This window comes from Heterocephalus glaber, unplaced genomic scaffold, assembly GCF_053883595.1.
Source record: "Heterocephalus glaber isolate CG9 unplaced genomic scaffold, H.glaber_assembly_v1.0 deba00000738, whole genome shotgun sequence".
Classification (NCBI taxonomy): Eukaryota; Metazoa; Chordata; class Mammalia; order Rodentia; family Bathyergidae; genus Heterocephalus; species Heterocephalus glaber.
This window is the reverse complement of record NW_028258161.1, coordinates 7,005,590-7,029,642: the sequence shown is the minus strand read 5'-3', so window position 1 is coordinate 7,029,642 and position 24,053 is coordinate 7,005,590. Positions and strand designations below refer to the sequence as shown.

At 41.0% G+C, this 24,053-nt stretch overlaps 1 protein-coding gene across 3 annotated transcripts in view; it reads right to left on the bottom strand.

Moving 5' to 3' along the window:
- Positions 1–24,053, bottom strand: part of Ccny (cyclin Y) — a 166,382-nt gene that overhangs the window by 24,114 nt on the left and 118,215 nt on the right. For all 3 annotated transcript variants that reach the window (XM_004861884.4, XM_087206937.1, XM_087206938.1), the window contains 4 exons: positions 14,798–14,898; positions 8,089–8,124; positions 3,485–3,542; positions 3,278–3,397 (listed from right to left, as the gene is read on the bottom strand). In XM_004861884.4, coding sequence (XP_004861941.1) covers positions 3,278–3,397; positions 3,485–3,542; positions 8,089–8,124; positions 14,798–14,898 — 315 coding nt within the window. The remainder of the gene's footprint in view (positions 1–3,277; positions 3,398–3,484; positions 3,543–8,088; positions 8,125–14,797; positions 14,899–24,053) is intronic.

Below are 24,053 nucleotides of genomic sequence, written 5' to 3'. Positions count from 1 at the left end.
CAAACGCCTGTATTAAAAGGAAGGAGCTGAAGACACAGCTCAGTGATACGACATTTTCCTAGCATGAGCGGGGCTGTGAGGCCTTGGGTTTCATTCCCAGCATCACAGGGAGAAACAAAGAGAGGAAGATCTCAAATCAATCACCTAATGTCCCACCTTAAAGGACCAGAAGAGCAAACTGAAACTAAAGCAAGTGTGAGGGAAGAAATAATAAATATTAAAAGAGAAATGAATGAAATAGAGAATAGAAAAAAAAAAAAACACAAAAACTAATGAAAATTGAAAGTTCTTTCTTCGGAAAACAAAAAAAATTAACAAACTTTTAAGTGGTGTACCTATGGCTATGTGTTATCATTGAAAGCTCTAAAAGGTTCAGCATCACTGACCTAGACCAACCAAGAAAAAAGGAAAAAGGCTCAAATTAGGAAAATCAGAAACAAAAGAGGGAATATTAAAGACTTTACAGAAATAAAAGGAATCATAGAGAAATACTATGAACACTTGTATGCCAGCAGGTTGGCTAAGGCAGACGAACAAATTCCTAGAAAGACATAAAACTACCTAAATGGCCTCAGGAGAGAAGAACCTGAATAAACCTTTTTTTTTTTCTAAAGACTATAAAACTGGTTTATTGTAAAAGCAATTCAAGAATATCCAGTTAAAATCTTATCCCCATTCTACCCAATACAAACAAGAAGCATCAAAACACTTTTACATTAGGAAAAAGGACAGAAAGCAAGAAAGACCACATTAAGGCTGTGATTCAAACTCAAAAGGAGAAAGGACTCAGATCTCCTTTGGGTCAGTACAAAGGGTACGATAAGATCAAAGCACTGTGTCAGGTACACAGTGCTGCTACGACACTGAGGTATAACTGAGCAAATTAAAGTCCAGGGGAAATGGAGACTACATATTCTTGTTTTGTGGGTGTATTTAAGTGACTGAAATTTTAGGAACAACAGCCTTTAATGACAGCAAGGTGCAAGACAAGTCTTTACTGAAGAGAAAAAAATTTATAAAGTTTTCTATCAAGGTCCCACTAACTCTGCACAACCCACACTCACCTCCCCACCCTCCTGCTAAGCTAAAGCTACTCTGCTGATACATGAATATCTGGCCCCTGTACAAGCTCCTCATCCTTACAAAGTTCCCTGGCTTGGACAGGAGGTGAACTTTCTTTTGTTGCCCAAGTAACGTATGCAACTGAAATGGGTGCCTTCTCGTGGCCCTGGAGCGCTATGGCTTGCCCACCTCACCATGATGGACCTCACTTTTCTCAGCTGGGGATGGCAACCTTACAAAGTATCTTATGTGAAAAACATAACTTAACTCAGAAATTCAATGACCTCACCCCCTATTTTAATTTCCCTCCGTGCCAATATCAAGAGAGTTTTTAGCATGTTCTATAAGGCTAAAAAAATATTTGTGATACTATGTGACTGTTACTCTTTTAAAACTGTCCTTTGATCTGTGAAATACCTGCTTTGGGTTAACTAGACTCTGCATCTCTGAAGGGAGCTGTAGGCTCATTCTTTACCAGCAGCAAAGCCACAAATAACTTTGGCCCCTTCTCCACAGCATGGTAACAGAGCTGCCAAGCATATGCGCAGGAGGAACGCAGGGAGAGAGGCATGTCTGAAAACTCTGAACCAGATCTGTCCAAAATGACTGCTTCTACCCCTTGAGGATATGAGAAGGAAACACGAAGCCAACAGGTCTCCCTGAGAACACTGTCTGCCTAACTTCTGCCCACAGCATGCAGGCTGCCTCTCCCCAGGGTGAGCAGCAGTAGTACTGGACTTTTGTGCCAGGCCAGCACAAAGACTCCAGAGCTGCTCTCCTCCAGTAGCAACCAATATCCTGACAGGGCAAATGAAGACTTCAGTCGTAAAATTATTCACAAAAAAGGTGCCACTCCTACAGTACTCCAAAGACAGGAAGCAGTCCATCCTCCTGTTGGCCTTGCTGCCATCAGAGGATGCTGGGGGATGCACTTCTATGTTCGGTCTAGACTAGGGAAATGGGCGAGAAGCAGGGACTTAATCACTAGCCTTGTCTTCCCTGGTCAAATCCTCTCCTTCACTCTAATAATACATTTAAGCAATTAGGCACTGTTAGGTCAGAGTCAGCTCTTATTTTCCGCCCAAAGAAAAGGTGAAAAAGAAAAATGTCTCCACCACCTTGTACTGCAGCTTGGAAAGAACCCTTTTTCACGGCATTCACTGCAGTATTACTCCCATCAATGGTTCCTTCACACGTTACCTTCTGCCCTCCTTCAGGCATAGATTCTCTTCAGTTTCCCTACACAAAAATCTCAAACCTGTTGCTTTGTGTTTTTGGTAAGAGACTGAAATCCTTTTGGGAAACAAAATAAATATAGTTCTCAATTATAACCTTAGAACCTATAATCATTCTAAATCACCAAACAATGACTCGAACATCTGTTTGCCCTTTAGCCTGCAAGTTCAGTGAGAAAGAATAAACAATTACAAGAGCAGATAAATGCATAAGCATACATGTTTACTGTGGAACTAAGCTAAAGGCACAGAGTTCTTAGTGTGGAAAGGACACGAGAGTCCCCAGGTCGCCTGTACAATTTCTGTCACACAGTGGTCACTTAGAAGCTACAGGGAAGGGTATTCTGATCTCCTGGATAGCTCACTCACAGCAAAGCTAATTTCTTACCTGAGTTACACACAGTATAAAGGTCATGGACAACGGATTCCACTGTTAAATCTCTTCCCAAAGGCGATTTGACCTAAAGAGTCCAGTTGCAAGAATCTAAAGACCATTTTCACTTTTTGTCTTAAGTCTTAAAATGCAGATAACTTCCATATTGTCAGAATATTTTATAGACACACTATATCAAAATGATAAATCACAGGCTTGCAATATATACATCCTTCCTACCCAGATGTTTATATAAGATGCTATATATTCATCATACCTCACTGATGTCATTAACATCATTATAAGGAATGAACACGTGGCAACCAGATATTAACAGGGGGTGGTCTTGGCTCCTCTTAGTCTCCCTTAGCCCAACTGTCTTACTTACCTGCTTTCAACACTCCAGTAATTTATTGGTTGAATGTGACTTCACAAATGACTTTCAGGTGAGGACTGTGGAACATTCTCTTTTCAAATACACATACTCTATAGTCTCCCAGGAGAAAAGAAATCATCACATTTAGGCAGTTTCCCCAGGGCTACTTGGTGAAGACACTGTGTATGCCCCTACTCTGGTGAACTGGAGGAGCGACCCAAATGTACTCACCAGAGTGACAATGGCACATTCAGCTGTCAGCTGCGCAGCACTGAACAGTGTCCGAACAAACCGGTAAATCTGCTTCTGCTCTGGGTTGTGTTTGTCATAATCTGGTGGCACTTCAGATTTCTATAGAAGGAAATATTGTCATATGACTGGATATCCAATAGGTGCAAAAGAAAATTAAATGATCTCATGACACAAAGAGGAGATTACCGAAAGAGGGTGAAGGTTTTCATCAAAAATATCTAAGAGCATCCTTCCATCTGGGTCCCTGGGGAGAGGGAGGGAATAACAGAAAATGGAATTTATTCTTTGCAATAATGAGTATCGTTTAAAATATAAGAAAAATACAATGTGATTCAACTTTATTTCAAGAAACAGTGCTAAATTTAAGAGATGGCAGTTATTGGTGAATAAAGACCAGTCTTTCTTGGGCACAATATTTAAGCAGCTTTGAGTAGTCCATGGAAATAAAGTATGGATGTTCAACCTTTGGCTTGCCTGGGCTGCACTGACTATAGAGGGTTGTCTTAAGCCTCATATCAAGTAAATAACATAGTTAATAGATAAGTACCCAAACTTCCTTTATTTTTTAATATTTTATAACATTAAAATAACATAACATAAGCCCATGGTTAACAAGGAAACTTACAAGTCTGCTTAGTAACAGTGAAGACCTGTCTTCGCAGACAGACCATTACTGGCAATGCTGTGTTTCCCTCGCCATGTCCTAGGTGGGCGTGGAGTGTCTGAGGCACCTGTGAGTTTCAACGTGACCATGTGTGTTGGGCTCGGGAGGTGGAGTTAGCACTGCACTGTGCCCTCCTCTACAGACTTGCCTTGTCTACCTGTTACAGCTTAGATCTAAACATGTCCCCCAAGAGTCCGCAGTCTGGAGGTGGACCCTGGTCAGAAGGGCAGGTCGCTGGGGGTGTGATTTGGGAGGTATGTTCTTGTCCAGGCTCCTCTCCGTCTCTGCTTCCTGACTGCCACGAAGTGAGCAGCTTTTCTCTGGCAAGGATCCTCACCATGCCGTTTCTGCCTTGGAGCCAGCTGACTAAGGCCTGAATCCAACGAAACTGTGAGCCAAAGTAAACTTCTCTTCTTTGTAAGTTGCGGGTGTCGGGTTTTCCCTCAGCAATGGGAAAGTGAATATTACAACAGTCCATGCTCAAGGACTGCGCAAAGTAAGCATGGAAAATACTGCTAAAAATCACAATAATGCTAAAAGCTTATAATCTTGTGGGGCCACATCACTTGCTGTCCAGGACTGCACTCAGCCCATGGGGTGGAGAGGCCTAAAATAAACATGAACCAAAATACGTAGTTTAATTAAGCAAAAAATCTAGATTTTAATTTTCCGAGTTTTCATATGAACTACATCTAAGCAAAAGACCTACATTTCTTTTAACACACTACTTCTGAGCAAATGCTAACAGATCTGCATAAATTAAAGCCACATTTCATCACCTGCTGTGCAAGCACAAGGACCGGAGTTCGATCCCCAGTACCAAAACAAAACAAAACAAAACAAACAAAACAAAATCACATGGTGGCTGACCCAGACAAAGTCTGAGTTTGAGAATGACCTTTCAATGGTCCTGGAGACCAGGTGGGAATGTCTACAACAGCAGCCTATTTGATTACCTAAGAGCAAAAAGGCTTTGCCCGCTAAGCTGTAAGCCCGTGACAGAGTGGCTGGTTGTCACAGGGTGGTAAGCACAGCACAGTTTACAGCAGTGGTGTCACTGTCTGTACCCTGCCTTGGGCTGCTGGGCTCCGTGGGAACCACTGTGCTCACCAGTGACAGCGCCATCTTCATTTTTTTTTAATTTGAGTCTTTCCTAATTTTTTTCTTTAAAAACCCCAACTGGATGCCACTACTTTCGGCTAACAGCACGTACAGAAGTTTCCAGTTTGTGCTTCCAGCATCAGCTAAGCTTAGGAACATCAGAAGGCTTACACACTTGTCCCTAGCACACATCCATCTTCACAAACAGGATGATTTCTGCTAAGTTTGGCATTGGTAAAACTGAAGAAGTAACTAACAAAGCAGGTCCATTTTCATTGCTGCATTTGCCCAACAGGAATTAAAGCTCTGGCTGCTGACACTGTGCTCACCTGCACCTGCCTGTGTGAATATGGCAGCAAAGACTGGGACAAATACAAGTGGCAAAAGGTTCCACCCAATAGCAGAAGTCGAGAGCACAAGGACAGCTCCTTCTTGGGGCACTGGCTGTACTTCCTTTGATAATGGCTCCTTCTCATAAACAGCAGATTCCCTCACCCTCCTCACTCCCTCTACAAGGTACACAGATGCTGTGGGAGACAAGCCTGGCTACGCACCCACTGTCTTAGGCAACCAAAGGTCCTGCTCAATTTTCCTGATGAATGCCAGCCCCGGCAAGGCCATTAGGCACTCTAGAGAAACATTCACCAGAAGTAATTTTAATAATGAAAATGGAGATTGGAAATAGAAATGAAGATTCAGAACCTGAACTAAAATGACTGGAAAAAACTACCCTCTGCAAAGTGACCTGTTCCTTCCGACCACCATGAAAAGCTGTATACTCCACTGGGCAGCACCATCTCTCTCATGTTAAGTCTCTTGTCAGCACCAGGGGTTTGCCCTGCATGGCTCACTGAGGAGGCGCTCTGTGGCAGTTACACCGTCCTTTCCCTGGAGACTTGCAGGTGCAGGTTCTGATCTACAGATTAATTCTGCTTCTTCACAAATAGTCACATTTTTAGTTGGACTATCTCCACCTCCACTCACTTTTTTCAGCACTGGAGACTGAACTCAGGGCATTCATACCGCACTATATCATCAGCCCTTCCATCAGCCCCCTTTTAAATTTAGGGACAGAGTCTTGTTAAGTTGCCTGGGCTGACCTTGAACTTGTGGTCCTCCTGCCTCAGCCTCCCAAAATGCTGTGATTATAGGTTTGTGCCACCAGGCCTGGCTTCCACTCACTGACCTAACTTACTACCATTAATCTAGAAAAGCAGTATGATTAAAGGTTTGGGTGGTAGATTGTTTGGATTCAGTTACCAATTGCCCAAGTACTCCTCATATAATCATAACTACTTAATCTCTTTGTGCCTCAATCTGCCTATCTGTATAATGAAGATGCCATCGATATCACCCCATGGACTTGCTATTAAAACTACAGGAGACAGATAATGCGTTTAAAGAATTTAGAGAGCAGTCTGGGTAAGCACTATTAAAGTTGGCTGTTATCATTACCAACTTTGGCTAAATTGATATCAGGAGCCATGATAGCCTAGGAAGCAAGAATTCTGGGTTGGGGTATGGCTCAGTGGTAAAAGAGCAAGCTTAGCATGTACCTGACCTTGGCTTACACCCCCAGTACCAAATAACAAAACAAAACAAAATTAACAACTAAGAAATATCTTAGGAATGCAAGTTTAAGGCCAGCCTTGGGCATTCTGGCAAGGCCTTGTCTCAAAATTTAAAGGGACGGGTGGGGTTTTGAGCTAGGGACGTAGCTCAGTGCAAAGGTTCTAGGTTCAATCGGCAGTGCGTATGCGTGCACGTTGGGTGGGGGCAACTGAATTTCACTAATGGCATTAATCCTATTACTTTAAACTTAAATATTTTAAAAGTTTGAACTTCTACCACAGAAATTAGCAACAAGACAAAATTTATATTTTCACTGTTTTTCTAGTCCAAAGGCACCAAGGCTATAGGATTTGTACGTTAAGCAAATTACAAACACAATATAGAAAAAATTATTCCACATAATCCCTGTCTTGTGTTTGTGCTTTCCAAGAACACTGTCCACCGGGAGCTCTGTCACTGACCCCACTTACTGATTCCTAACTCACTGTGCACAGCCTGCAGGGAGTGTGAACCACTGGCGAGCGCCATGCTTGATAGGTGGTGGCTCTGCTTGCTGCAAAACCAGATCACAGCAGCTGTACTTCTTATGCTCATATATGTAAAATATCACATTAATCAATGAAATACGAGGACAGTAAAATAAGAGTGCCTTTGTTCTTAGGAAAATTAAGAAGATGCTTTGGGAAATCCAATGAAAGGAAATTACTAAAAATAACTTTTCTGTAGAGTAGGCGTGGTCACAACCTTAAAGAGTCTATAGTCAGTATTTTGCAAATGTCTGGGTTTTCTCACTACTGGTGTGTGTGAAGGAGCATCTAGAAAGGATGAATTATAAGTATGGCTTACTATCCCAGGCTTGAAGCAAAAGTGTTGCTGCTGAGTTTAAAAAAAAAAAAGAAGAAGAAGAAAGGCAAATGAAGGTATTCTTACATGTTTTATGTTGAAATAACATATTTGAGGTAGTTTTTTTAATTCCTTGTTTTTACTGACTTTTTAAATGTACTGAGTCATTGCCAAATACGCTTTATACCAAGAGAGGGCTTCGAATACAATAAAACAGCTTATGTTTAAACGGATGCCAACATTTCCTTGAATGGATTCAAAATATAATACATTTAATATTTTTCTTGTTAAAAGTTTTGAAATAACATGTTATAAAAGAACATTTAAACAAATTAAAGAGAAAATAAGGAATGAAGAAGAAGCTTAACATTATCAAGCTTTGTTCTGTTCTGCTGATTTCAACCAAACACCCACTTGGTGTCTTTTGATTCAGAAGTAGTTCATCACTTACCAGGGAAGTTTTAGTAAATTATACTGTATCGTTAGAAATTCTATGAAAATATGAGTTAAGAAGGTCAAAGAAAAAGCCTGAGGCAATTACAGAATAATAGGAAAAAATAAGCACAATAGAATATGATGTGTTTTCAGCACAAATTAATCATCCACATACCTGTTTTTGATGTGATAATATATTGCAAGAGCTACACTGTAAAATAAAACAGAGGTTCAATCTTTCATAAGCATATTCAATATTTCATACAGTACCTGTGTTCAGTCTGAACAGCAATATTTAAGTTTAAATAAAAGCCAAATAATCCATCTGAATAGTCACATTTCATTCAAAATGCTGATCAAGAAAATGGTCTCCTTCAATTAAAGAAATCTGGTACTCATTTTCAGCAGTTATTAAATCTTTTCTAAACACAGAATTTCAACCGATATTTAAAATAAACTGCTCTTGCTTTAAGACATTTTAAACTTTCTTCTCCTGTAAAATACAGGGACTCTGTGAAAAAACAGGTGGTGCACAGTGTAGTAAATTAAATAGCTTTAGAAATTTCTAGCTCATTGCCTACTGATTTAGAAAATTAGTGGTTTCTTCATAACTACCAGAAAAATGTAAGTATCACCCACAGAGGGTTTTCCTCCCGTTTTAAAATTAGTAATTTCCTGGCAAACTTAGCCATTCACTTGAAGTGAACTATTTCTAGCACTATTGTAAAACTGGATTTTAAATATTAAAAGATCTGAATTTAACAAACAACTACAGTCCCTTCCCCAGAATCTTTTCTTAAAAACATTTTTTTTTTTTTACTACAAAGCACAGTACATTTATCATATAAATTTGGGAAAATATAGAATAAAAAAGAAAAACTTTCCCTTTGCCCAAAGATAATGACACAGTTAACTATTTCCAAATTTGTAAACAGGTTTGCAGCCTACTTTCATCCTTGCTATAACATTTTTTTACCATTAAAATATCCTTCAAAAACATGATTTTAAAATAGCTGATTATATTTCATCATATGGTTGTTGAATAATTTACTTAAAATATTTTCCTACTATTGGGTATTTGTTTCTAGTAGTCAACAATTATAATCAATACCATAATGAACATCCTCACAGATAAATGTATGTACCATCTATAACCATATCATTTCCATAAGAAAACATCCTGTAGTTGGAATTAAACAGTCTAAAGCCACTAATAATTGTAAGGCTCCCAACACCTCCGGCCAAACATTTCTGCAGACCCCTTTGATGTACTTCCCCCAGGGTTGGTTTCACCTCACACTTGCTGACACTTTCAGTCTTTTGAAAAAATATTCTCCAACAGGATGGAGACTAATCTTTTTTAATTTCCTCTTTTATAAACTGGCTAGATCCTTTCCTCTTTGCTCAAAGTATTTTAGTTATTGACAAACTAAAAGTGGCCAAAAAAAAAATTCCCCTTAAATGTTCTAAGAACATAGCTAATTGGCTGTATCAGATTGTGTTCTGGTCCTCTGAAGACACAGAAACCGTCATGCTAGATGTTAGTACTGACTGACAGGAATGGCTGGCAAAATGTTTTGCCCATTCTGTAGGTTGTCTCTTAACTCTGTTGGCTGTTTCCTTTGTTGTAAAGGGGCTTTTTAATCTGATATGATCTCAGTGTTGATTCTCAGTATTATTTCTTGTGCCACTGGCTTCTGTTCTTAAAGAATTTGCCTACGCCTATGTCTTCAAGAATTTATTCTATAGATTGTATCTTCCAGAAGATGAAGTGTTTCTGTTTTAACATTTCAATCTTTGGTCCATTTTGATTTTAGTCTAGTACATGATGAGATATATGGGTCTAGACTTAACTCTTCTGCCTGTGAACAACCAATTTTCTAAGCAGCATTTATTAAAGAGGCTACCTTTCCTGTAGTGTATGTTTTTGGCCCTTGTCAAAGATCAAACAGCTGAATGTGTCCCTGGGTTTGTTCCTGCTTTCTCTATTCTGTTCCACTGATCCACATGCCTGTTTCTGTGCCAGTACCATGCTGTTTTAACCACAGGAGCTTTGCAGTATATCTTCGAATCTGGAATTGTGATGCCTCTTGCTTTGCTTTTGTTACCCATGATTAATTTTGCTATTCCAGATCTCTTCTCATTCCATATGAATTTAGGATTGTATTCTCTAGGTCTGTGAGAAATGCTGTTGGTATTTTTATTGGGATTGTATTACATTTATAAATCAGTTTTGGAAGTATGGCCATTTGGATCATTTTGGTTCTCCCTATCCAGGAACAGGGGATATCTTCCCATTTTCTGATGTGCTCCTCAACTGCCTTTTGCAGAATCATGTAATTTTCACTGGAGAGGTATTCTGTTTCCTTAGGTTAATTCCTAAGTATTTAATTTTTCTTGATGCTATTATGAATAGTATTGTTTTCCTAATTTCTCAGTGAGTTTATTATCAGCATATATGAATGTTATTAATTTTCGTGTGTTTATTTTGTACCCTACTAGATTGCTGAATTTAGTTGTTAATTCTAGGAGTCTTTTGGTAGAATTTATTGGATCATGTACATGGAGAATCATGTCATCTGCAAATAAATACTTTGACTTCGTCCTTTCCTATATGTATCCCTTTTATTTCTTTTTCTTGCCTGACTGTCCTGGCTAATGTTTCTAAGACTATGTTGAACAGCAGTGGTGATAATGAACATCCTTGTCTTATTCTTGACCTTAGAGGGAAAGCTTTCAGTTTTTCCCCATTTAATATGATGTTGGCAGTAGACTAAATGGCCATTATCAGATTGAATTTGGGTCCCTCCGTATATTTTCTTCAGGGCTTTTATCATGAATGGGTGGTGGAAAATAACTCAAAAAATTAAAGCTCCCAAATAAAAGACCCAGTCACAAAATGGGCAGCTAAAATGAATAGACGTATCTCAAAAAAAGAAGTATAAGTGGCCAATAAATACATGAAAAAATGTTCAATGTTGCTGGCCATTACAGAAACAGAAATTAAAACTACACTGGGATATTTACTGTCTTACCCCAGAAAGAATGGCTATCATCAAAAAATCTAATAACAAATGCTGGCGAGGACACGGGGAAACATGAACACTTCTACACTGTTGGTGAAAAGGTAAAACAGTACAACCACTATGGAAATCAATATGGAGATTCCTCAAAAAACTATAAATAGAAATTCCATTTGGCCCAGCTATGGCCCTTCTATGTGTCTTTCCAAAACAGTCAAAATTACGGTATTACAGTGATACATGCACACCCCTGTTAATAGCAGCACAATTTATAATAGCTAGATCTTGGGTATATGTCCATTAATAGATGAATGGATAAAGAAATATTGTATTTATACATTTATTCACTGTGGTACAATGGAGTACTACTCTGTCATAAAGAAAGATAAATGTGAGGCATTCATAGGCAAATGGATGTAACTTGACACAATGTTAAGTGAAATGAGATATACAATTAAATATTGCATGGCTCTCTTATATGAGTATCTATCTATCTTGAAGATAGATACACTGGAAGTAAGGAGAAGTCCAAATAATTCCCCAAATTATTTTGGTGTTTCAAAAATATTTTAATGTATGTGCTAAATTTGTTACCTTTATACTAGTTTCTCAGTTCACTGAAGAAGTTTTGTGCTTTTGTTTGTTTCTTCCCTGTGTCTTTTTTGTCTATGACCTGTACTCTGAGTAACATTTTAGCCATTCTTTTAAGATTACAATACACAGTATATTAACTATTGTTATTATTTTTATTATGAAATTTTATTTTTTCATAGAAGAGTCTTTTACATTTTCTTTATTAATATCTCCTTTTATCAGATTAAAATAGAAAAATAAAACTGTGTCATCCATCCAGGAAATCAACATAGAGATGAATGCATGGGAAGGCACAAGCTCAGAGATTTGAGCTTATACCGCAGATTCCAAAGAGCTCAGATGTTTGCTGTAACGTGACGTGACAATGGCTAATCCTGCTCTCACACAAAGCTCACATTCTTCCAAATCTTTCCCTTTCTAGATCTATTCATTCAAATGATTTCAGTTAAGTGTTAAAAATGGTCATGAGCAAATGGAAACATTTTCAAAAGAGTTTAAGGTGATGAGCTGATTATAACTGGGGTGAAGGGGCTTTAGAAGTTTAAAACAATAGTAGTAAGTTTTCAAAGTGTTTTTGCGTACATTAACAGCCCTGGAACAGAAAATAGTGGCTGTTACTAATCCTACTTTATAAACAGGAAACTCAGGTTCAGAGAGTAGATGCCAACATTTCGGACTCATATAATGGTTTTTTGCCCCTCTACCACGCTCCCTTGGAAAAAAAAGAAAAATTACTGGGGTATTCATTTAAGTCACGCTGTGATGACTGCTTTTCTAATTCAATGTCAGACTGAAGTGATGGGCTTTTCATAGGACTGGGTTTACTGTAGGGCATAGCTTAATATCTGTGGCTGATTAGAAAGAAAATGGTTCCTGCCCTTCCCTGCAAGGGAAGGTGACACAGGAGAAATATCCCTGGTCTGATGGCAGGGATGGCCACTGTACCTGTATTCCAGCTCGCACTCCTTCACTTACTGAGTTAGTATCATCATCTCTCCGGATCTTCATGGCCTCACTTTATTTAGCACAACACAACCCACATCACAGAGTTGTTATAATGATCAAATAAAACAAAACTTTAAGGGCCAGGGATTTAGCTCAGTGGTTCCGCCGCCTGCCCCACAAGCGCAAGGACCTGAGTTCGATCCTGGGTACCAAAACAAAACAGAACAACCCAAAACTTTAAAAAAGCATTATCTCCTTTCTATTATCATTATTGCCCTATCAACAGTTCTGGCTTCTGTGGACTGAGTGGAAATCTTCAGGACTCCAAGGTCTCTGTCTCCTCCCAAGCCAAAGGCCAGACTGGGTATCATGATAACCTCAGCTATTCAATCTGCACAAAGGGCTGTAAACCTGGGAAGGGAGGACACTGTGCACAAGACTCACACACAGCACAGCCCCGTAGGGGTCCTCAACCTTGGTTGCCTACAACAATCTCATAGTGTAGTTTAAAAGTCCAGGCAGCCTGGAATAATGACGCACACGCCTGTAATCCAGCACTCTAAGAGGCTGAGGTAGGAGGATACAAGTTTAAGTCACACCTGGACAACCTAGTGAGACCCTGTTTCAAAATAAAAAGGGCTGGAAATGTAGCTCAGTGACAAAGCCCCTGGGTTGAAACCCCAGCACCACAAAAAAGTCCAAATACTCAGCTATACTTGGGCAGATTCAATCAGCATCTGAATGGGAAGCATTTATGCTCTCCGGTGACCATAGGTGCAGTTAGGCTGGAATCAGTGGACTAAACAGGCACACATTTGTAATTCAGGTGGCTGCTTTCCAGACGTGACCAACGGACTAGCAAATGTTACCTAGTTTTCCCACTAGGCTCCCAGTGTCTATGCCCAAGCTAGTGGTCATTTTAAGTCATCCAAAGATGAAGTGCTGAGAGCTAAGTCAGATCTACTTGTGAGTCTCAAGAGTTCCCACTGCCCCTAAATCTAGCAATGCTGTCTTGTTCCTTGTTCTTCTTTGCTTCCTGCCCATAACATCGCAGGATTGGTGGGAAAGCTTTCATTCAGGGATCTGCAGAGATCGAGCAGGTGCCAGGAGCCACAAAGTGCACAGACCTTCAGGGGTTTCCACACCTCCCCTACTCCTAACATCTACAAAACACTTCCAGGAGGTACCGCTCTTGCATTTCCCAGCAGTGAACTCCAGCCCAAGGGTGGTAACTGGCTCCGGCAAGGTCACACAGGGAAATGTAGTGGGTAGCTAGATGAATCTCTTCCCATTGGACTTCTCATGTCCACTAGGCCTTGGGCATGCTCCTCATATGCTACATTCCTATCTGGATCTTAGAAGTATGTCACCCTGCAGAAGAGATGGAACTTTACATAAACAGGTACCTCCATCCAAGAAGCCTCGCCTTCTGCCTTCAGCCTGGACTGTCCACAGAAATGTTTATAGTCCTCACTGCCTGATTAAAACCTGATCATCACACGTAGTCCCATTCAGAACAGGACTTGTGAGCCTGAAAAGTTGGCTCATTTAAATAGAATACTTCATTAGCAGAAATGTCAGCACTTTTTTCATATGGTAACATATGACAAAACTATGTGCACTTTCTAAAACAAGTGTTGCAGAGGCAAAAAACCCCTAGACTTTTCACACTTGAGTACCTAAATCTAGACCCTAGCACATCAAGTTTTCCATGATCTCTATTAAGGGTGGCTGCTATCTCAATGCTGGTGGGAACATTACAGTGAAACCTCTTAAAATCAGAAAACTAATTACCCTGTAAGAGGAAAGGATTCGATCCAAAGACTCCCTCTCTTTTGATTCCATTTTAAATAAGGAACTAAAGACCCCACTCGGAAGGCTCCTAATTCAAACCTCGCTATTGGTGAGAAGGCCAATCAATATCAGCTCTTCTGCCCCTAGGTGCACACCTGTCCCATGCCAAGTGGGCTTCTTGCAAGCCTAAAGGAGCCATGCTCTCTTTAGAGAAAGAATTATGCCAGGATGGCTTCAATCCAAAACAAAAGGGTACAAACTATGCACAAAAGTTAAAAGATACATGTTGGATCATCTACATCGAAAATGACTTCAAATGTTGGTCTTCTATATAAACAGTAATAAGCACAAATATTCTGAATGTCCCACATCTTAACTCAAAAGCCATTTTTTAATAATTCTAGAATTTTCAGTACCCCTTCTACCCACCAGCCGATCTTATCACTCCCAGACCCACAAGGAGCCAGCTTAGCCATCAGGTTAAGGCACAGAATAAGCATTCAGCAAGGCCGAAGTCTGTATACTCACCATTTAATTGTGTACTTGAGGTTTGGTTGACTGACTGTGCTATCATCTAGGAAGATCGTGGAACAGGAGCTGTACTTCCTTGCTATTTGTCCTGGAGGATGCTAGAAAACAATGGCAAATAGACAAAGACATTACACAGGGCTCAAAATTCTTCCAGGGGACATCTTCTGTTCATTTGAGATCAGATCACAGAGGGAAAATGTGTACATCACCACTACCAAGACAAAAACATTTTATTATCAAATGAACTTCTTGTTCTTCCACCACACTCCTAAATTTTCCTCATTAGGAGAAGAGTAAATCTTTGTAACCAGGCATCAAATAGTGCATTTCAGAGACTATAAAAATTACTGGTCCTGAGGCCTGAGTCAGGCAGGGAAGACACTCTCACCGCATTACTGAAAGCCAACAATGAAGGTGGCATTTTAGCTTTATGTACTAAGATCAAGACAAGAATCCACTGGACCCAGTTTCTCTACTCTTGGGAAACAGCTGACTTGGGGGCTATGGAAAATGCAACCAAAGTTAATTTAAATTTGGTTAGGCTGCTTACAGTTCAGCATGAGAATAAAGAAAAGTGTTCCTATGTTAAGGACAAAATGCATTTTGAAGGTTATCTGACACTTGAAAATACACCACAGGATGACTTTAGGTAGTATGCTTATACACTCTCGTTACTGATTCTTTCAAAATTGTAGGTTTTCAGTTGTGTGGAGAACTTTTATGGTAAAGAAAACAATTTATGTTATACACTGATGTCATTGATTGCTGTAGTTTTCTGACAACTATTTGGAAAATATAATTAATAGATATCAATGAGAGTAACTCTTGATCAGAACAAAATCCAATCATACAAATAATTTCTACTTGCCTGATATGTTGGCACTCTGTCATTTTCAGCAACCCAAACACTGATCCCTTGGAAATCATAAAATCACTTGCCTACCTGCCCTCCCTCAGCAAAAGCCCTGGGGATACATAGCTCACAAATTTAAAGAAAACTTAAGACCAGTTAAAGACCAAATACTACCTCAATACTTTGTCATTTACTTTCAATTAATATGCTTCCTCTCCAATAAAATTATGAAGATATGCAGTAGCTTGAGAAATGCATAAACAATGTTATAAACATTATTTCCCCTTAACACTAAATGATAAGTACTATTTGGGGTAGCCAATTCCTTAAATCACAGCTAGAGGGCACCGCTCCACTAAAGCATTCTGACTCTCCAGGCCCAGTTTCATATAAACAGCATTTAGGTCAGGAAGTGGAGACCAGACTTGTTCTCAGAATCCGTGGACCTCTCTCTCTCAAACTGCTTCACATTGTTTCACCACGGTGAAGAAAGGGTAAAATGTGAACAAAATTTGTAAAGTTCAAGTTACAACTTGAATGGCAATTTTGACATGGCATTTTCCTATCAAAATGTCACAACATTCTCATTAAGACAATCCACAGGCATTAGAAAAACTTTTTACTTTCTTGTAGCAATTACGCTAAAGTCACATAAAACTTACTAAACAATCATTAAAATGGATATTAACGAAAATATTAAAATAGGTAGCAAGCTTTAAAAATCCTTATCACATTGTCCCCAGAGATGCAAAAATTTACTACAAACGAAAATCTTAACAGATACCATGATCACAGAAAAATCCAGTAATTAGTTCATATGTAAATGAATTTTTTGAGATATGGGATAACTTTAGTAATCCCAATGAAGCAAAGAGACAATAATATTTGACTTCTATTTCTTGTGGGGTTTCAATTTTCCTCAAGATTCAATGTGGCAGAAATCCACACCTGTTTCCTTAAGAAAATATAAGCCATGATGTTGGAGAGCAATGAGCAGTGCACTTAAGCGAGCACTGTCTGCACCCCTCATACTCTAAGAGATCATCTACTAGAGCCACAGCCCCGGGATACTCCTCTGTGCTCAGTCTCAAGGCTAGGAGGATTAATCACTCAAGCCAAGGGGACCCAGTCCTGACCTCCTGTTAGTCCTCGTTTCCCAGAACTGAGGCCTGAAGAGCGAAGGCCCTTCATTTCCCAAGGAGACACCAACTCAGCTTTCAAACTCTTCAACAATTCCTAAACTGAATAAAACTCTATGTATTAAGTCATTAGATTTTTGGTTTCAGTGTATTTCATCACTTTAAATGCTACTGGGTCATTACCTCATTTGCCGGTGTCAGGACTGCAAGAGTTGTAGAATGTAAGTAAGTGTAACTTACTTAACTGGAAGGCCCACACCACTAACAGCTGAGCTGGCCAGAATCCTTCTACCAGTAATGGTCTTGAGTTCAGGGTTGATTCCCTGATTCAGGTGCTGAACTGTTCTTTGAGGCCATGGCAGAAAAAAGCAATGTGCAGCACTACACAACCACTGACTCACACAGCTTAGACCTTCACAGTGCCTCTGAAGGCAGAGGCAGCGTCACACAGCTCCACCGAAGGATCTATCCTACTTGGTTAACTGAGTTTTTAATTAGCACACGGTGTGTTAGTTCTCATTTCTAGCAAAAAAATGTATTCTTTTACTAGCATGATTTTGAAAAATCACTATGTTTACACATGAGTGACACACACAGGCACTCCACTTAGGTTCCAATCTTTGCTAGTAAATAACAGTGATAAGATGCATTGGAGAAACAGCAGAGCAAAGTGGGGAAGATACAGACGCTTGGCTACGGATCTGACTCACCAAAACTACCAGGGGTGCCTGGGGAAGTCACCAAGTAGCCTCCGCACCCTGCACCTCAATTTCCACACCTGGGGAATACAGATGACGATAACAGCCTGTCCCTCCTGGGGCCACTATGAGGAGCATCTGGGTTAATATTAAGCACTGACCACTGTCAACAAATCAGTAGGAGTGCTCTCTATGCCTAATATACATAACACTTAAAATCATATGCCTAAGACAATGTTTTACTTGGGAAGGATAGGCATATGCAAATAGCTTGCAGAGAGAGTCCCATGAATGACAAGCGTCTCCCTATCAGAGAAGACACTGTCAGGCCAATCATGAACTCTGCTTAGAAGGGCAGCAGGGAGCAGTCGGGTTAGTGAGAAGCCCAAATATAGATTCTTTCTAGAGACATGAAAGTTTATATCTTTGAAAGAATGTAATTTTATAAAATAAACTATGCTTATGTCAAATAATAGAATTTTAGAGCTACACTGAAACACTGGTCTGCTTATTTAGTGTCACAGTACAAAATAATTTTACATCAAGGTCCACTAATATATAAAAATTGTTGGATATATTTTACAAGATTTTATTAAAGAGTTATCATGTGTTCAAAATAATAGGATCACCTCCTTAGGTAATTCCAACGAGTGTCTGTCAGATACAAAGATACTTAGGTACACACTCCTGGGTGGGCACCCACGCACACATACACACACCTGGAGTGCAGGATGGGGCAGGGATAAGATCTCCCTGGACTCGCCAGAAAGACCCGAGCCCAACTCCTCAGAGCTCACACACACGCTCCTCAAATCCTCTCCCTGAGCGAGCTGCCTCATGGGAATGTGCATCAGGGGAACAGAGGCAGCAGGCAGGGGCCGCTCAGCTCTTTTCTTCCTCCCTGGTAAAGGAGCCTGAGGGCCTCCCCCTCACCTCTGGTGGAGACCACACCTTCTTCATCCCTCCACTCCTCCAGGCTTTCTTTCTCAGCAGGCTCACCCTGCACTGTCTTCCCAGTCACTAACAACTCACAACTGATTGGCCAAGAAGCACTTTTCAGACCTAATATTAGCTTAAGTTTTGACGTGAGACTCTTAGATTTTTCTCCTAGCTCTCCTCTTTCTGGCCACTCAGTCTCATTCACTTTTGTGGACTCTGCCTTTCTTACTAGGATGGTCTTTTCTTCACCCTCCACTCTCCCCGCCTCCAGGGGACTCTCATGCATTCTCATCATTTCAACTGCTTTCTGCCTCCTCAGGCCTGGCAGACCTCTCTACCTCACATATTCCTCACAGATGCTTCAAGGTCGAATTAATCTGTTCCTTCAATCAACTGTAATGGCTTAAAACTGGAAATCCCACAAACATTCTTAAATCATATCTTCCTTTCCTTCGATTTCTTACATCAAGTGCTATTTATTCTACCTTCTTAGTACATTTCAAAAATCATCCTTTCTTCAACACTTCTTGGGCCAGGGATTTATCTCAGTGGTTCTGGCGCCTGCCTTGCAAGCACAAAGTCCCGAGTTCGATCCCTGGTACCAAAACAAACAAACAAACAAACACTCCTTGAGCCACTATCTGGTATATGAATGGCTACTCTCAGTTCTCACCTATACAATGATGACAGTAATCACTCTGCCTCTCCCTGCTCAAATGACCGAGAGGCCGTGTACTCAGGGAAGTGGACACTCATCTCCTCGGCCCACCACTCACTTCCTTCTCCCATAACACTGCACTCTATGTCTAATTACGTGACAGCTGCAACAGTGTTATTTAATGGTCATCAAATGTAAGTTGGCAATGTTCTGATACTATCTATGTGTACATTTACAGCTTACAAACATCATCCTTGAAGGCAGGTTCAGCTGTCATTACAGAGAGAGTCAAAGGCGGTCAGGGAAATAAAGTCACAATTCTGAGGTCACACCTAAGAGCTCAAAGGAACATTTATCTGACTCCAAGACAGCGCCTTCCTCCCTGTAGTTCCCACGCGCTCATGCTTCCCCAAACTCTTCATACCATTCTCCAGGGCTCTTATGTTCCCTGATCACTCCTCCTTCAGAACTCTGCTGAGGACCCTACCCACGGGATGTCTTCCTACCCTCAGACCATCTGGGCTGAGTGTCACTCCCCTGTGTCCTCTGTGCCCTGTGTTTGCCCTCTTTCCACTGTCATCTTCCACTCCTTCATCTCTGTTCTGCCTGGAGGCTAGACTCTAAGTGTGTAAAGGGAGAGACTGGATGGTGTTCTTAGATCAGCAAATGAGAATGGCTCCCTGCCTGGGTCCACTGCGTTCCCAGCCTGGCATCAGCCATGGCCTCTGCCTCCATGGCAGTGGCAGCCATAGGATGGCAGAAAAGAGCATGTGTGGCCACGGGCTGGCCCATGGCAAAGCCTCTGCCCCTGGGCAGAGAAATGCTCAGGGACGATGATGGAGGGCAGGGGTAGCAGAGCAAAGCCAAAGCCAAGGTGACAAGACCTTCCAATGCAGGCTCCTCGGGGGCACAGATGCAGCCAGAGAGCCTGGTGCTCAGTGTTGCTCTGCCACTCCTTAGCGAGACAAACGCGCTGCAGGCACACCAGCAAGAAAACAAGCCAGAGAAGAACACTCATCCTTGACCTCAAGCTGTTATATTCCATGGAGAAAAAAAGAATAAGCTGCTTCAGCAAGATCCATTTTTTACAGCAAGTAGTCATGGAGTTAGGAACACAAGGAGACAAAATCACTGTCTGTGAAAGCAGAAAACTGTACTAACCTGAGACCAAGAACACAAGTGCCAACAATGGCAGGTGAACATCTGGTCACAGTAAGTCTGAGTGTTGTTACTACTAAATAATGACACTCAAATTCACTTCAAGCTCCAGTCAAACCTGGGCTTCCTCATGGATCTGTGCACTGACTCTCATGGGAAGCCCTTTCCTCGAAAGCTCTGGCTGTAAGACCAGAAAATGTCCTCTGCTCTCCGCTCTCCTCTAAGACCAGCCTGGTGTGGGGGGAAAAGGCTGGAGCAGAGCCCTCTCCTGCCAGCCACTAGTTGAGGCTCACTGCTGCCCGAGTCCTTTCTGTAGCCATGAAAGAAAAAGAGGCTCACTTTCCAAAATAACACTTTTCTACTATCTCTTCAGTCTTTTAATGCAACGGCTGTACATATTTCAGGCTGTGGTTTTCAGGGAGGGCAGAATGAGACATAACCTTACTCTTACATGGTGGGTGGATGTTTATCCAGTTGTGAGTCTTGAAACTGTTTGACTTCAAAAAAGACTCAAAATTGAGTTACGTCTTGGCCTGGTTTATATGAAATCAAGCTTCTTTCATGGGTTTTCGAGCTCTCTCTTCCACATGCTCAGTACACACTGTGAGAAAAGCCGTCCTGTCACATATCCCACTTCCACTGTGCCCACATCCATCCTGAGGAGCCGGCAAGTGGTGTGATTCCTTTAAAGGTGATGCCGAGTTCCTCGGTGGAACTCGGCATCACAGCACATCTGGAATCCAAGCCACAGAACTCCCCTGCTAAACCAAATTACTCTTGAGTAACATAGCTCCACATTTCTCTACGAAAGCAGTTATCTTAGTCAAAACTTTACTGGTTCCAAAGAGTCACATCTTCTTTTGGGTAAAGTTTAAAATAACCAAAAGTAAAGAAAAAATAAGAGTTGTGTTTTTGTTTTTGTTTTGTTTTTTGGTACCAGAGATCAAATTTGGGTCCTTGCGGTTGCAAGGCAGGCAGTAGAACCACTGAGCTAAATCCCTGGCCCCAAGAGTTGTGTTTTGAGAAAGCAAGAATGTACCTTACTGTTGATCAGCTAAAAATCAAATTTACTGGACAGCAAACAAATATTAAAAACAATGACTGGGCCGGGGATTTAGCTCAGTGGTTTCGCTGCCTGCTGCGCAAGCACAAGGACCCAAGTTCGATCCCCGGTACGGAAAAAAACAACAACAACAAAAAAACAATGACTGGCTAATTCGAAAAACAGCTTGGTAACTTCACAAAATGTTAAATGTAGAGTTACAATTCTGAATACTAATTCTGTTCCTAGGTATATGACCAAGAGAAATGAAAACATTTGTTTACACAAAAAATGATATAAGAATATTCAGCTAGGCATGGTGGGGCATGCCCATAACCCCAGCTCTCTGGGAGGCTGAGGCAACTGGATTGCAAGTTTGAGTCCAGCCCGGGCAACTTAGCAAGACCCTGTCTCAAAAATAAAGAAAAAATGGTCTGGGGATGTAGCTCAGTACAAAGGTCCTGGGTTCACCCCAAAAGGAAGGGAAGGGAAGGGAAGGGAAGGGCGGGGCCAGGGGAAAGGGAAGGGTGAGAGAAAAAGTAAAATGATAGTGCAGTACGCAAAGCAGCATGCAGGGTCTTGTGCACCCATCCAGCCAGTGTGAGAAACAACCAGGGTCCCCTGGGCAAATGGTAGCAATGGAGCCAGAAAGGCAGACTGCCACATACTGCAGCATCTGAGCAGTGGGAAAATTGTGCCTCTTATTTAGGAATGAGGTCCTCTTAATACACAGAAAAGACTGGAGCTGTGAACACAGCACCTTTCACTGGGAGTGTATCGTGAATGTCTGTCACAAACCCTGGCACTGATCGGGGCATTTTCACAGCTGGGTGTCTTACAAGGGGAGCAAAGTTTTCAAAGGACCCTAGAAAGCAGCAGGGAGCCAATGTCCCCTTAGCTATCCTATGTGTGTATAGACTGCACAGGACTCAAGTACCTAATCAGGAGAGGGAAAGAGTGAGAAAAAGAGGAAGGGTATAGGAAGGATGGGACAGGAGAAAAGGGAAAGCTGGCTGGGGGTGCAGCTCAGTGGTAAGGCACTTACCTAGCAGGTGCAAGGCCCTAGGTTTGATCCCCAGCACCACAAGTGGGGGCGGGGGGGCAGTACAGGGGAGGGGTAGGCTGGAGAAGGGGAAGGGAAGGGAAAGGAAGGAAAAGACCTCCATAGACATAACCAGTACGTTCCTGGGACTGACATCACATACGAACTTGTCATCTGTACCAGCACTGCGGTGTGTATGCCATTTTCATTTCTAGATATTCTGTGAAGGAAAAGGAAAAGTACAAAACATCTACTTCAATATCCTAGTCAAGCACAAGTGTCTCAGACCCAGTGTCTAAGGTTCCTCCAGTGACAAGTGAAAGCTATGTACTCTGTAATTATTGCTGCAGCGGTTTTATCACTTGAAATTACTTCAAGATAAAAGTTGGATTTCATTAATCTTTCTGGATTTTTAAAATTTTACTGAGATTAACATCTTAGTCAGCCTTCTTCCCCATGCTCCAAGTATAATGCATGGAGGCCAGCAGAGCAGCTGCTTACTAAGGGTACCTTCTATCAAGAGCAAAGGTAAACTACTACAACCATTGTGGAAATCGGTATGAAGACTTCTCAAAGAACTAAAGTGAGAAATTCCATTTGACCCAGCTATTCTCCTTAAGGTGTAAAGAGGAAAACAGACAGAAACAGAAAGATAGATCTTTTGCAAATTGGAAGGGGTGGAGAAGTAAAAAGATTTAAGATGTGTCATTACATGTATCAAATACCCACAATGACTGTAAACATTATATGTCATAAACATGAACTAAAAATCATCATAATAATAATGAAAATGGGGAAAGAGGATCTAGAGATGGAGGGAAGTGATAAGGGGAAGGGGAATAAAAAAGAATCAAGGTGCATTTTGTACATGTAATCTACTCTCTAAGATGAATGTAACTTCATGATTAGTGGTCCCTCAAGTTACGACCAGTCTGACACAGGAAAAACGGGTTACGCCCCAAATTTTAGTTTTAACTTATGACCAAAGTCTTGAGTTATCACCTGAATGCTGGCCACTTGTGCTTCCCAATGGCCTGAGACAGAGACTTAATCCTTAAAGAGTTCTGGAAGGAACATGACAACATCCTTTCTTGTGTGGGGTTAACAGAGAAATCCTGGGCCAGTGTCTCTCTAGGGACACTGAGATCTGCCTGTGTACAGGAGAGAGGCTTTGAAGGCTATGTAGAGGAGCTGGAGCCTTCAACTGACCAACCTGAGTTACAACCAGCCCTTGGGAACAAACTCAGTTTGTAGGTCAAGGATCCACTGTATTGCAAACATGTACTGATAAAATTAAAAAGAAAAAGAAAACAAAGAATGCAGACCCTTTCCCCACAAAAGAGCAAATGTCCCAGAGAAGTAAGGTTTAGAATTTTTTAAAATGGAAGCTTCTGGATCAAAATCACTTTAGTCCTTGTCTTTTATGATTTACAGACCAAGAATACAAACAGATGAGACACCATTTTACAAGTAATTCTGCCCCTGTCTCACTCAAAGCTCAAAAGGAGAAGTCAACTATTTAAGAGGAGCAAAAACTAAGTATTCTCAAAAGGAGCTTAACAGAATATATTCCTCCCAGAATATATTCCTCCCGCTCTCGGTAATCATGAAAAACTATCCATACTCAAAATCCCAGACTTTTATCAGTTTTAATACTCAACTCAGAAAATTAATGGAATTACCTAAACACTACTGGGCAATAATAATATTGATATATTTATAAG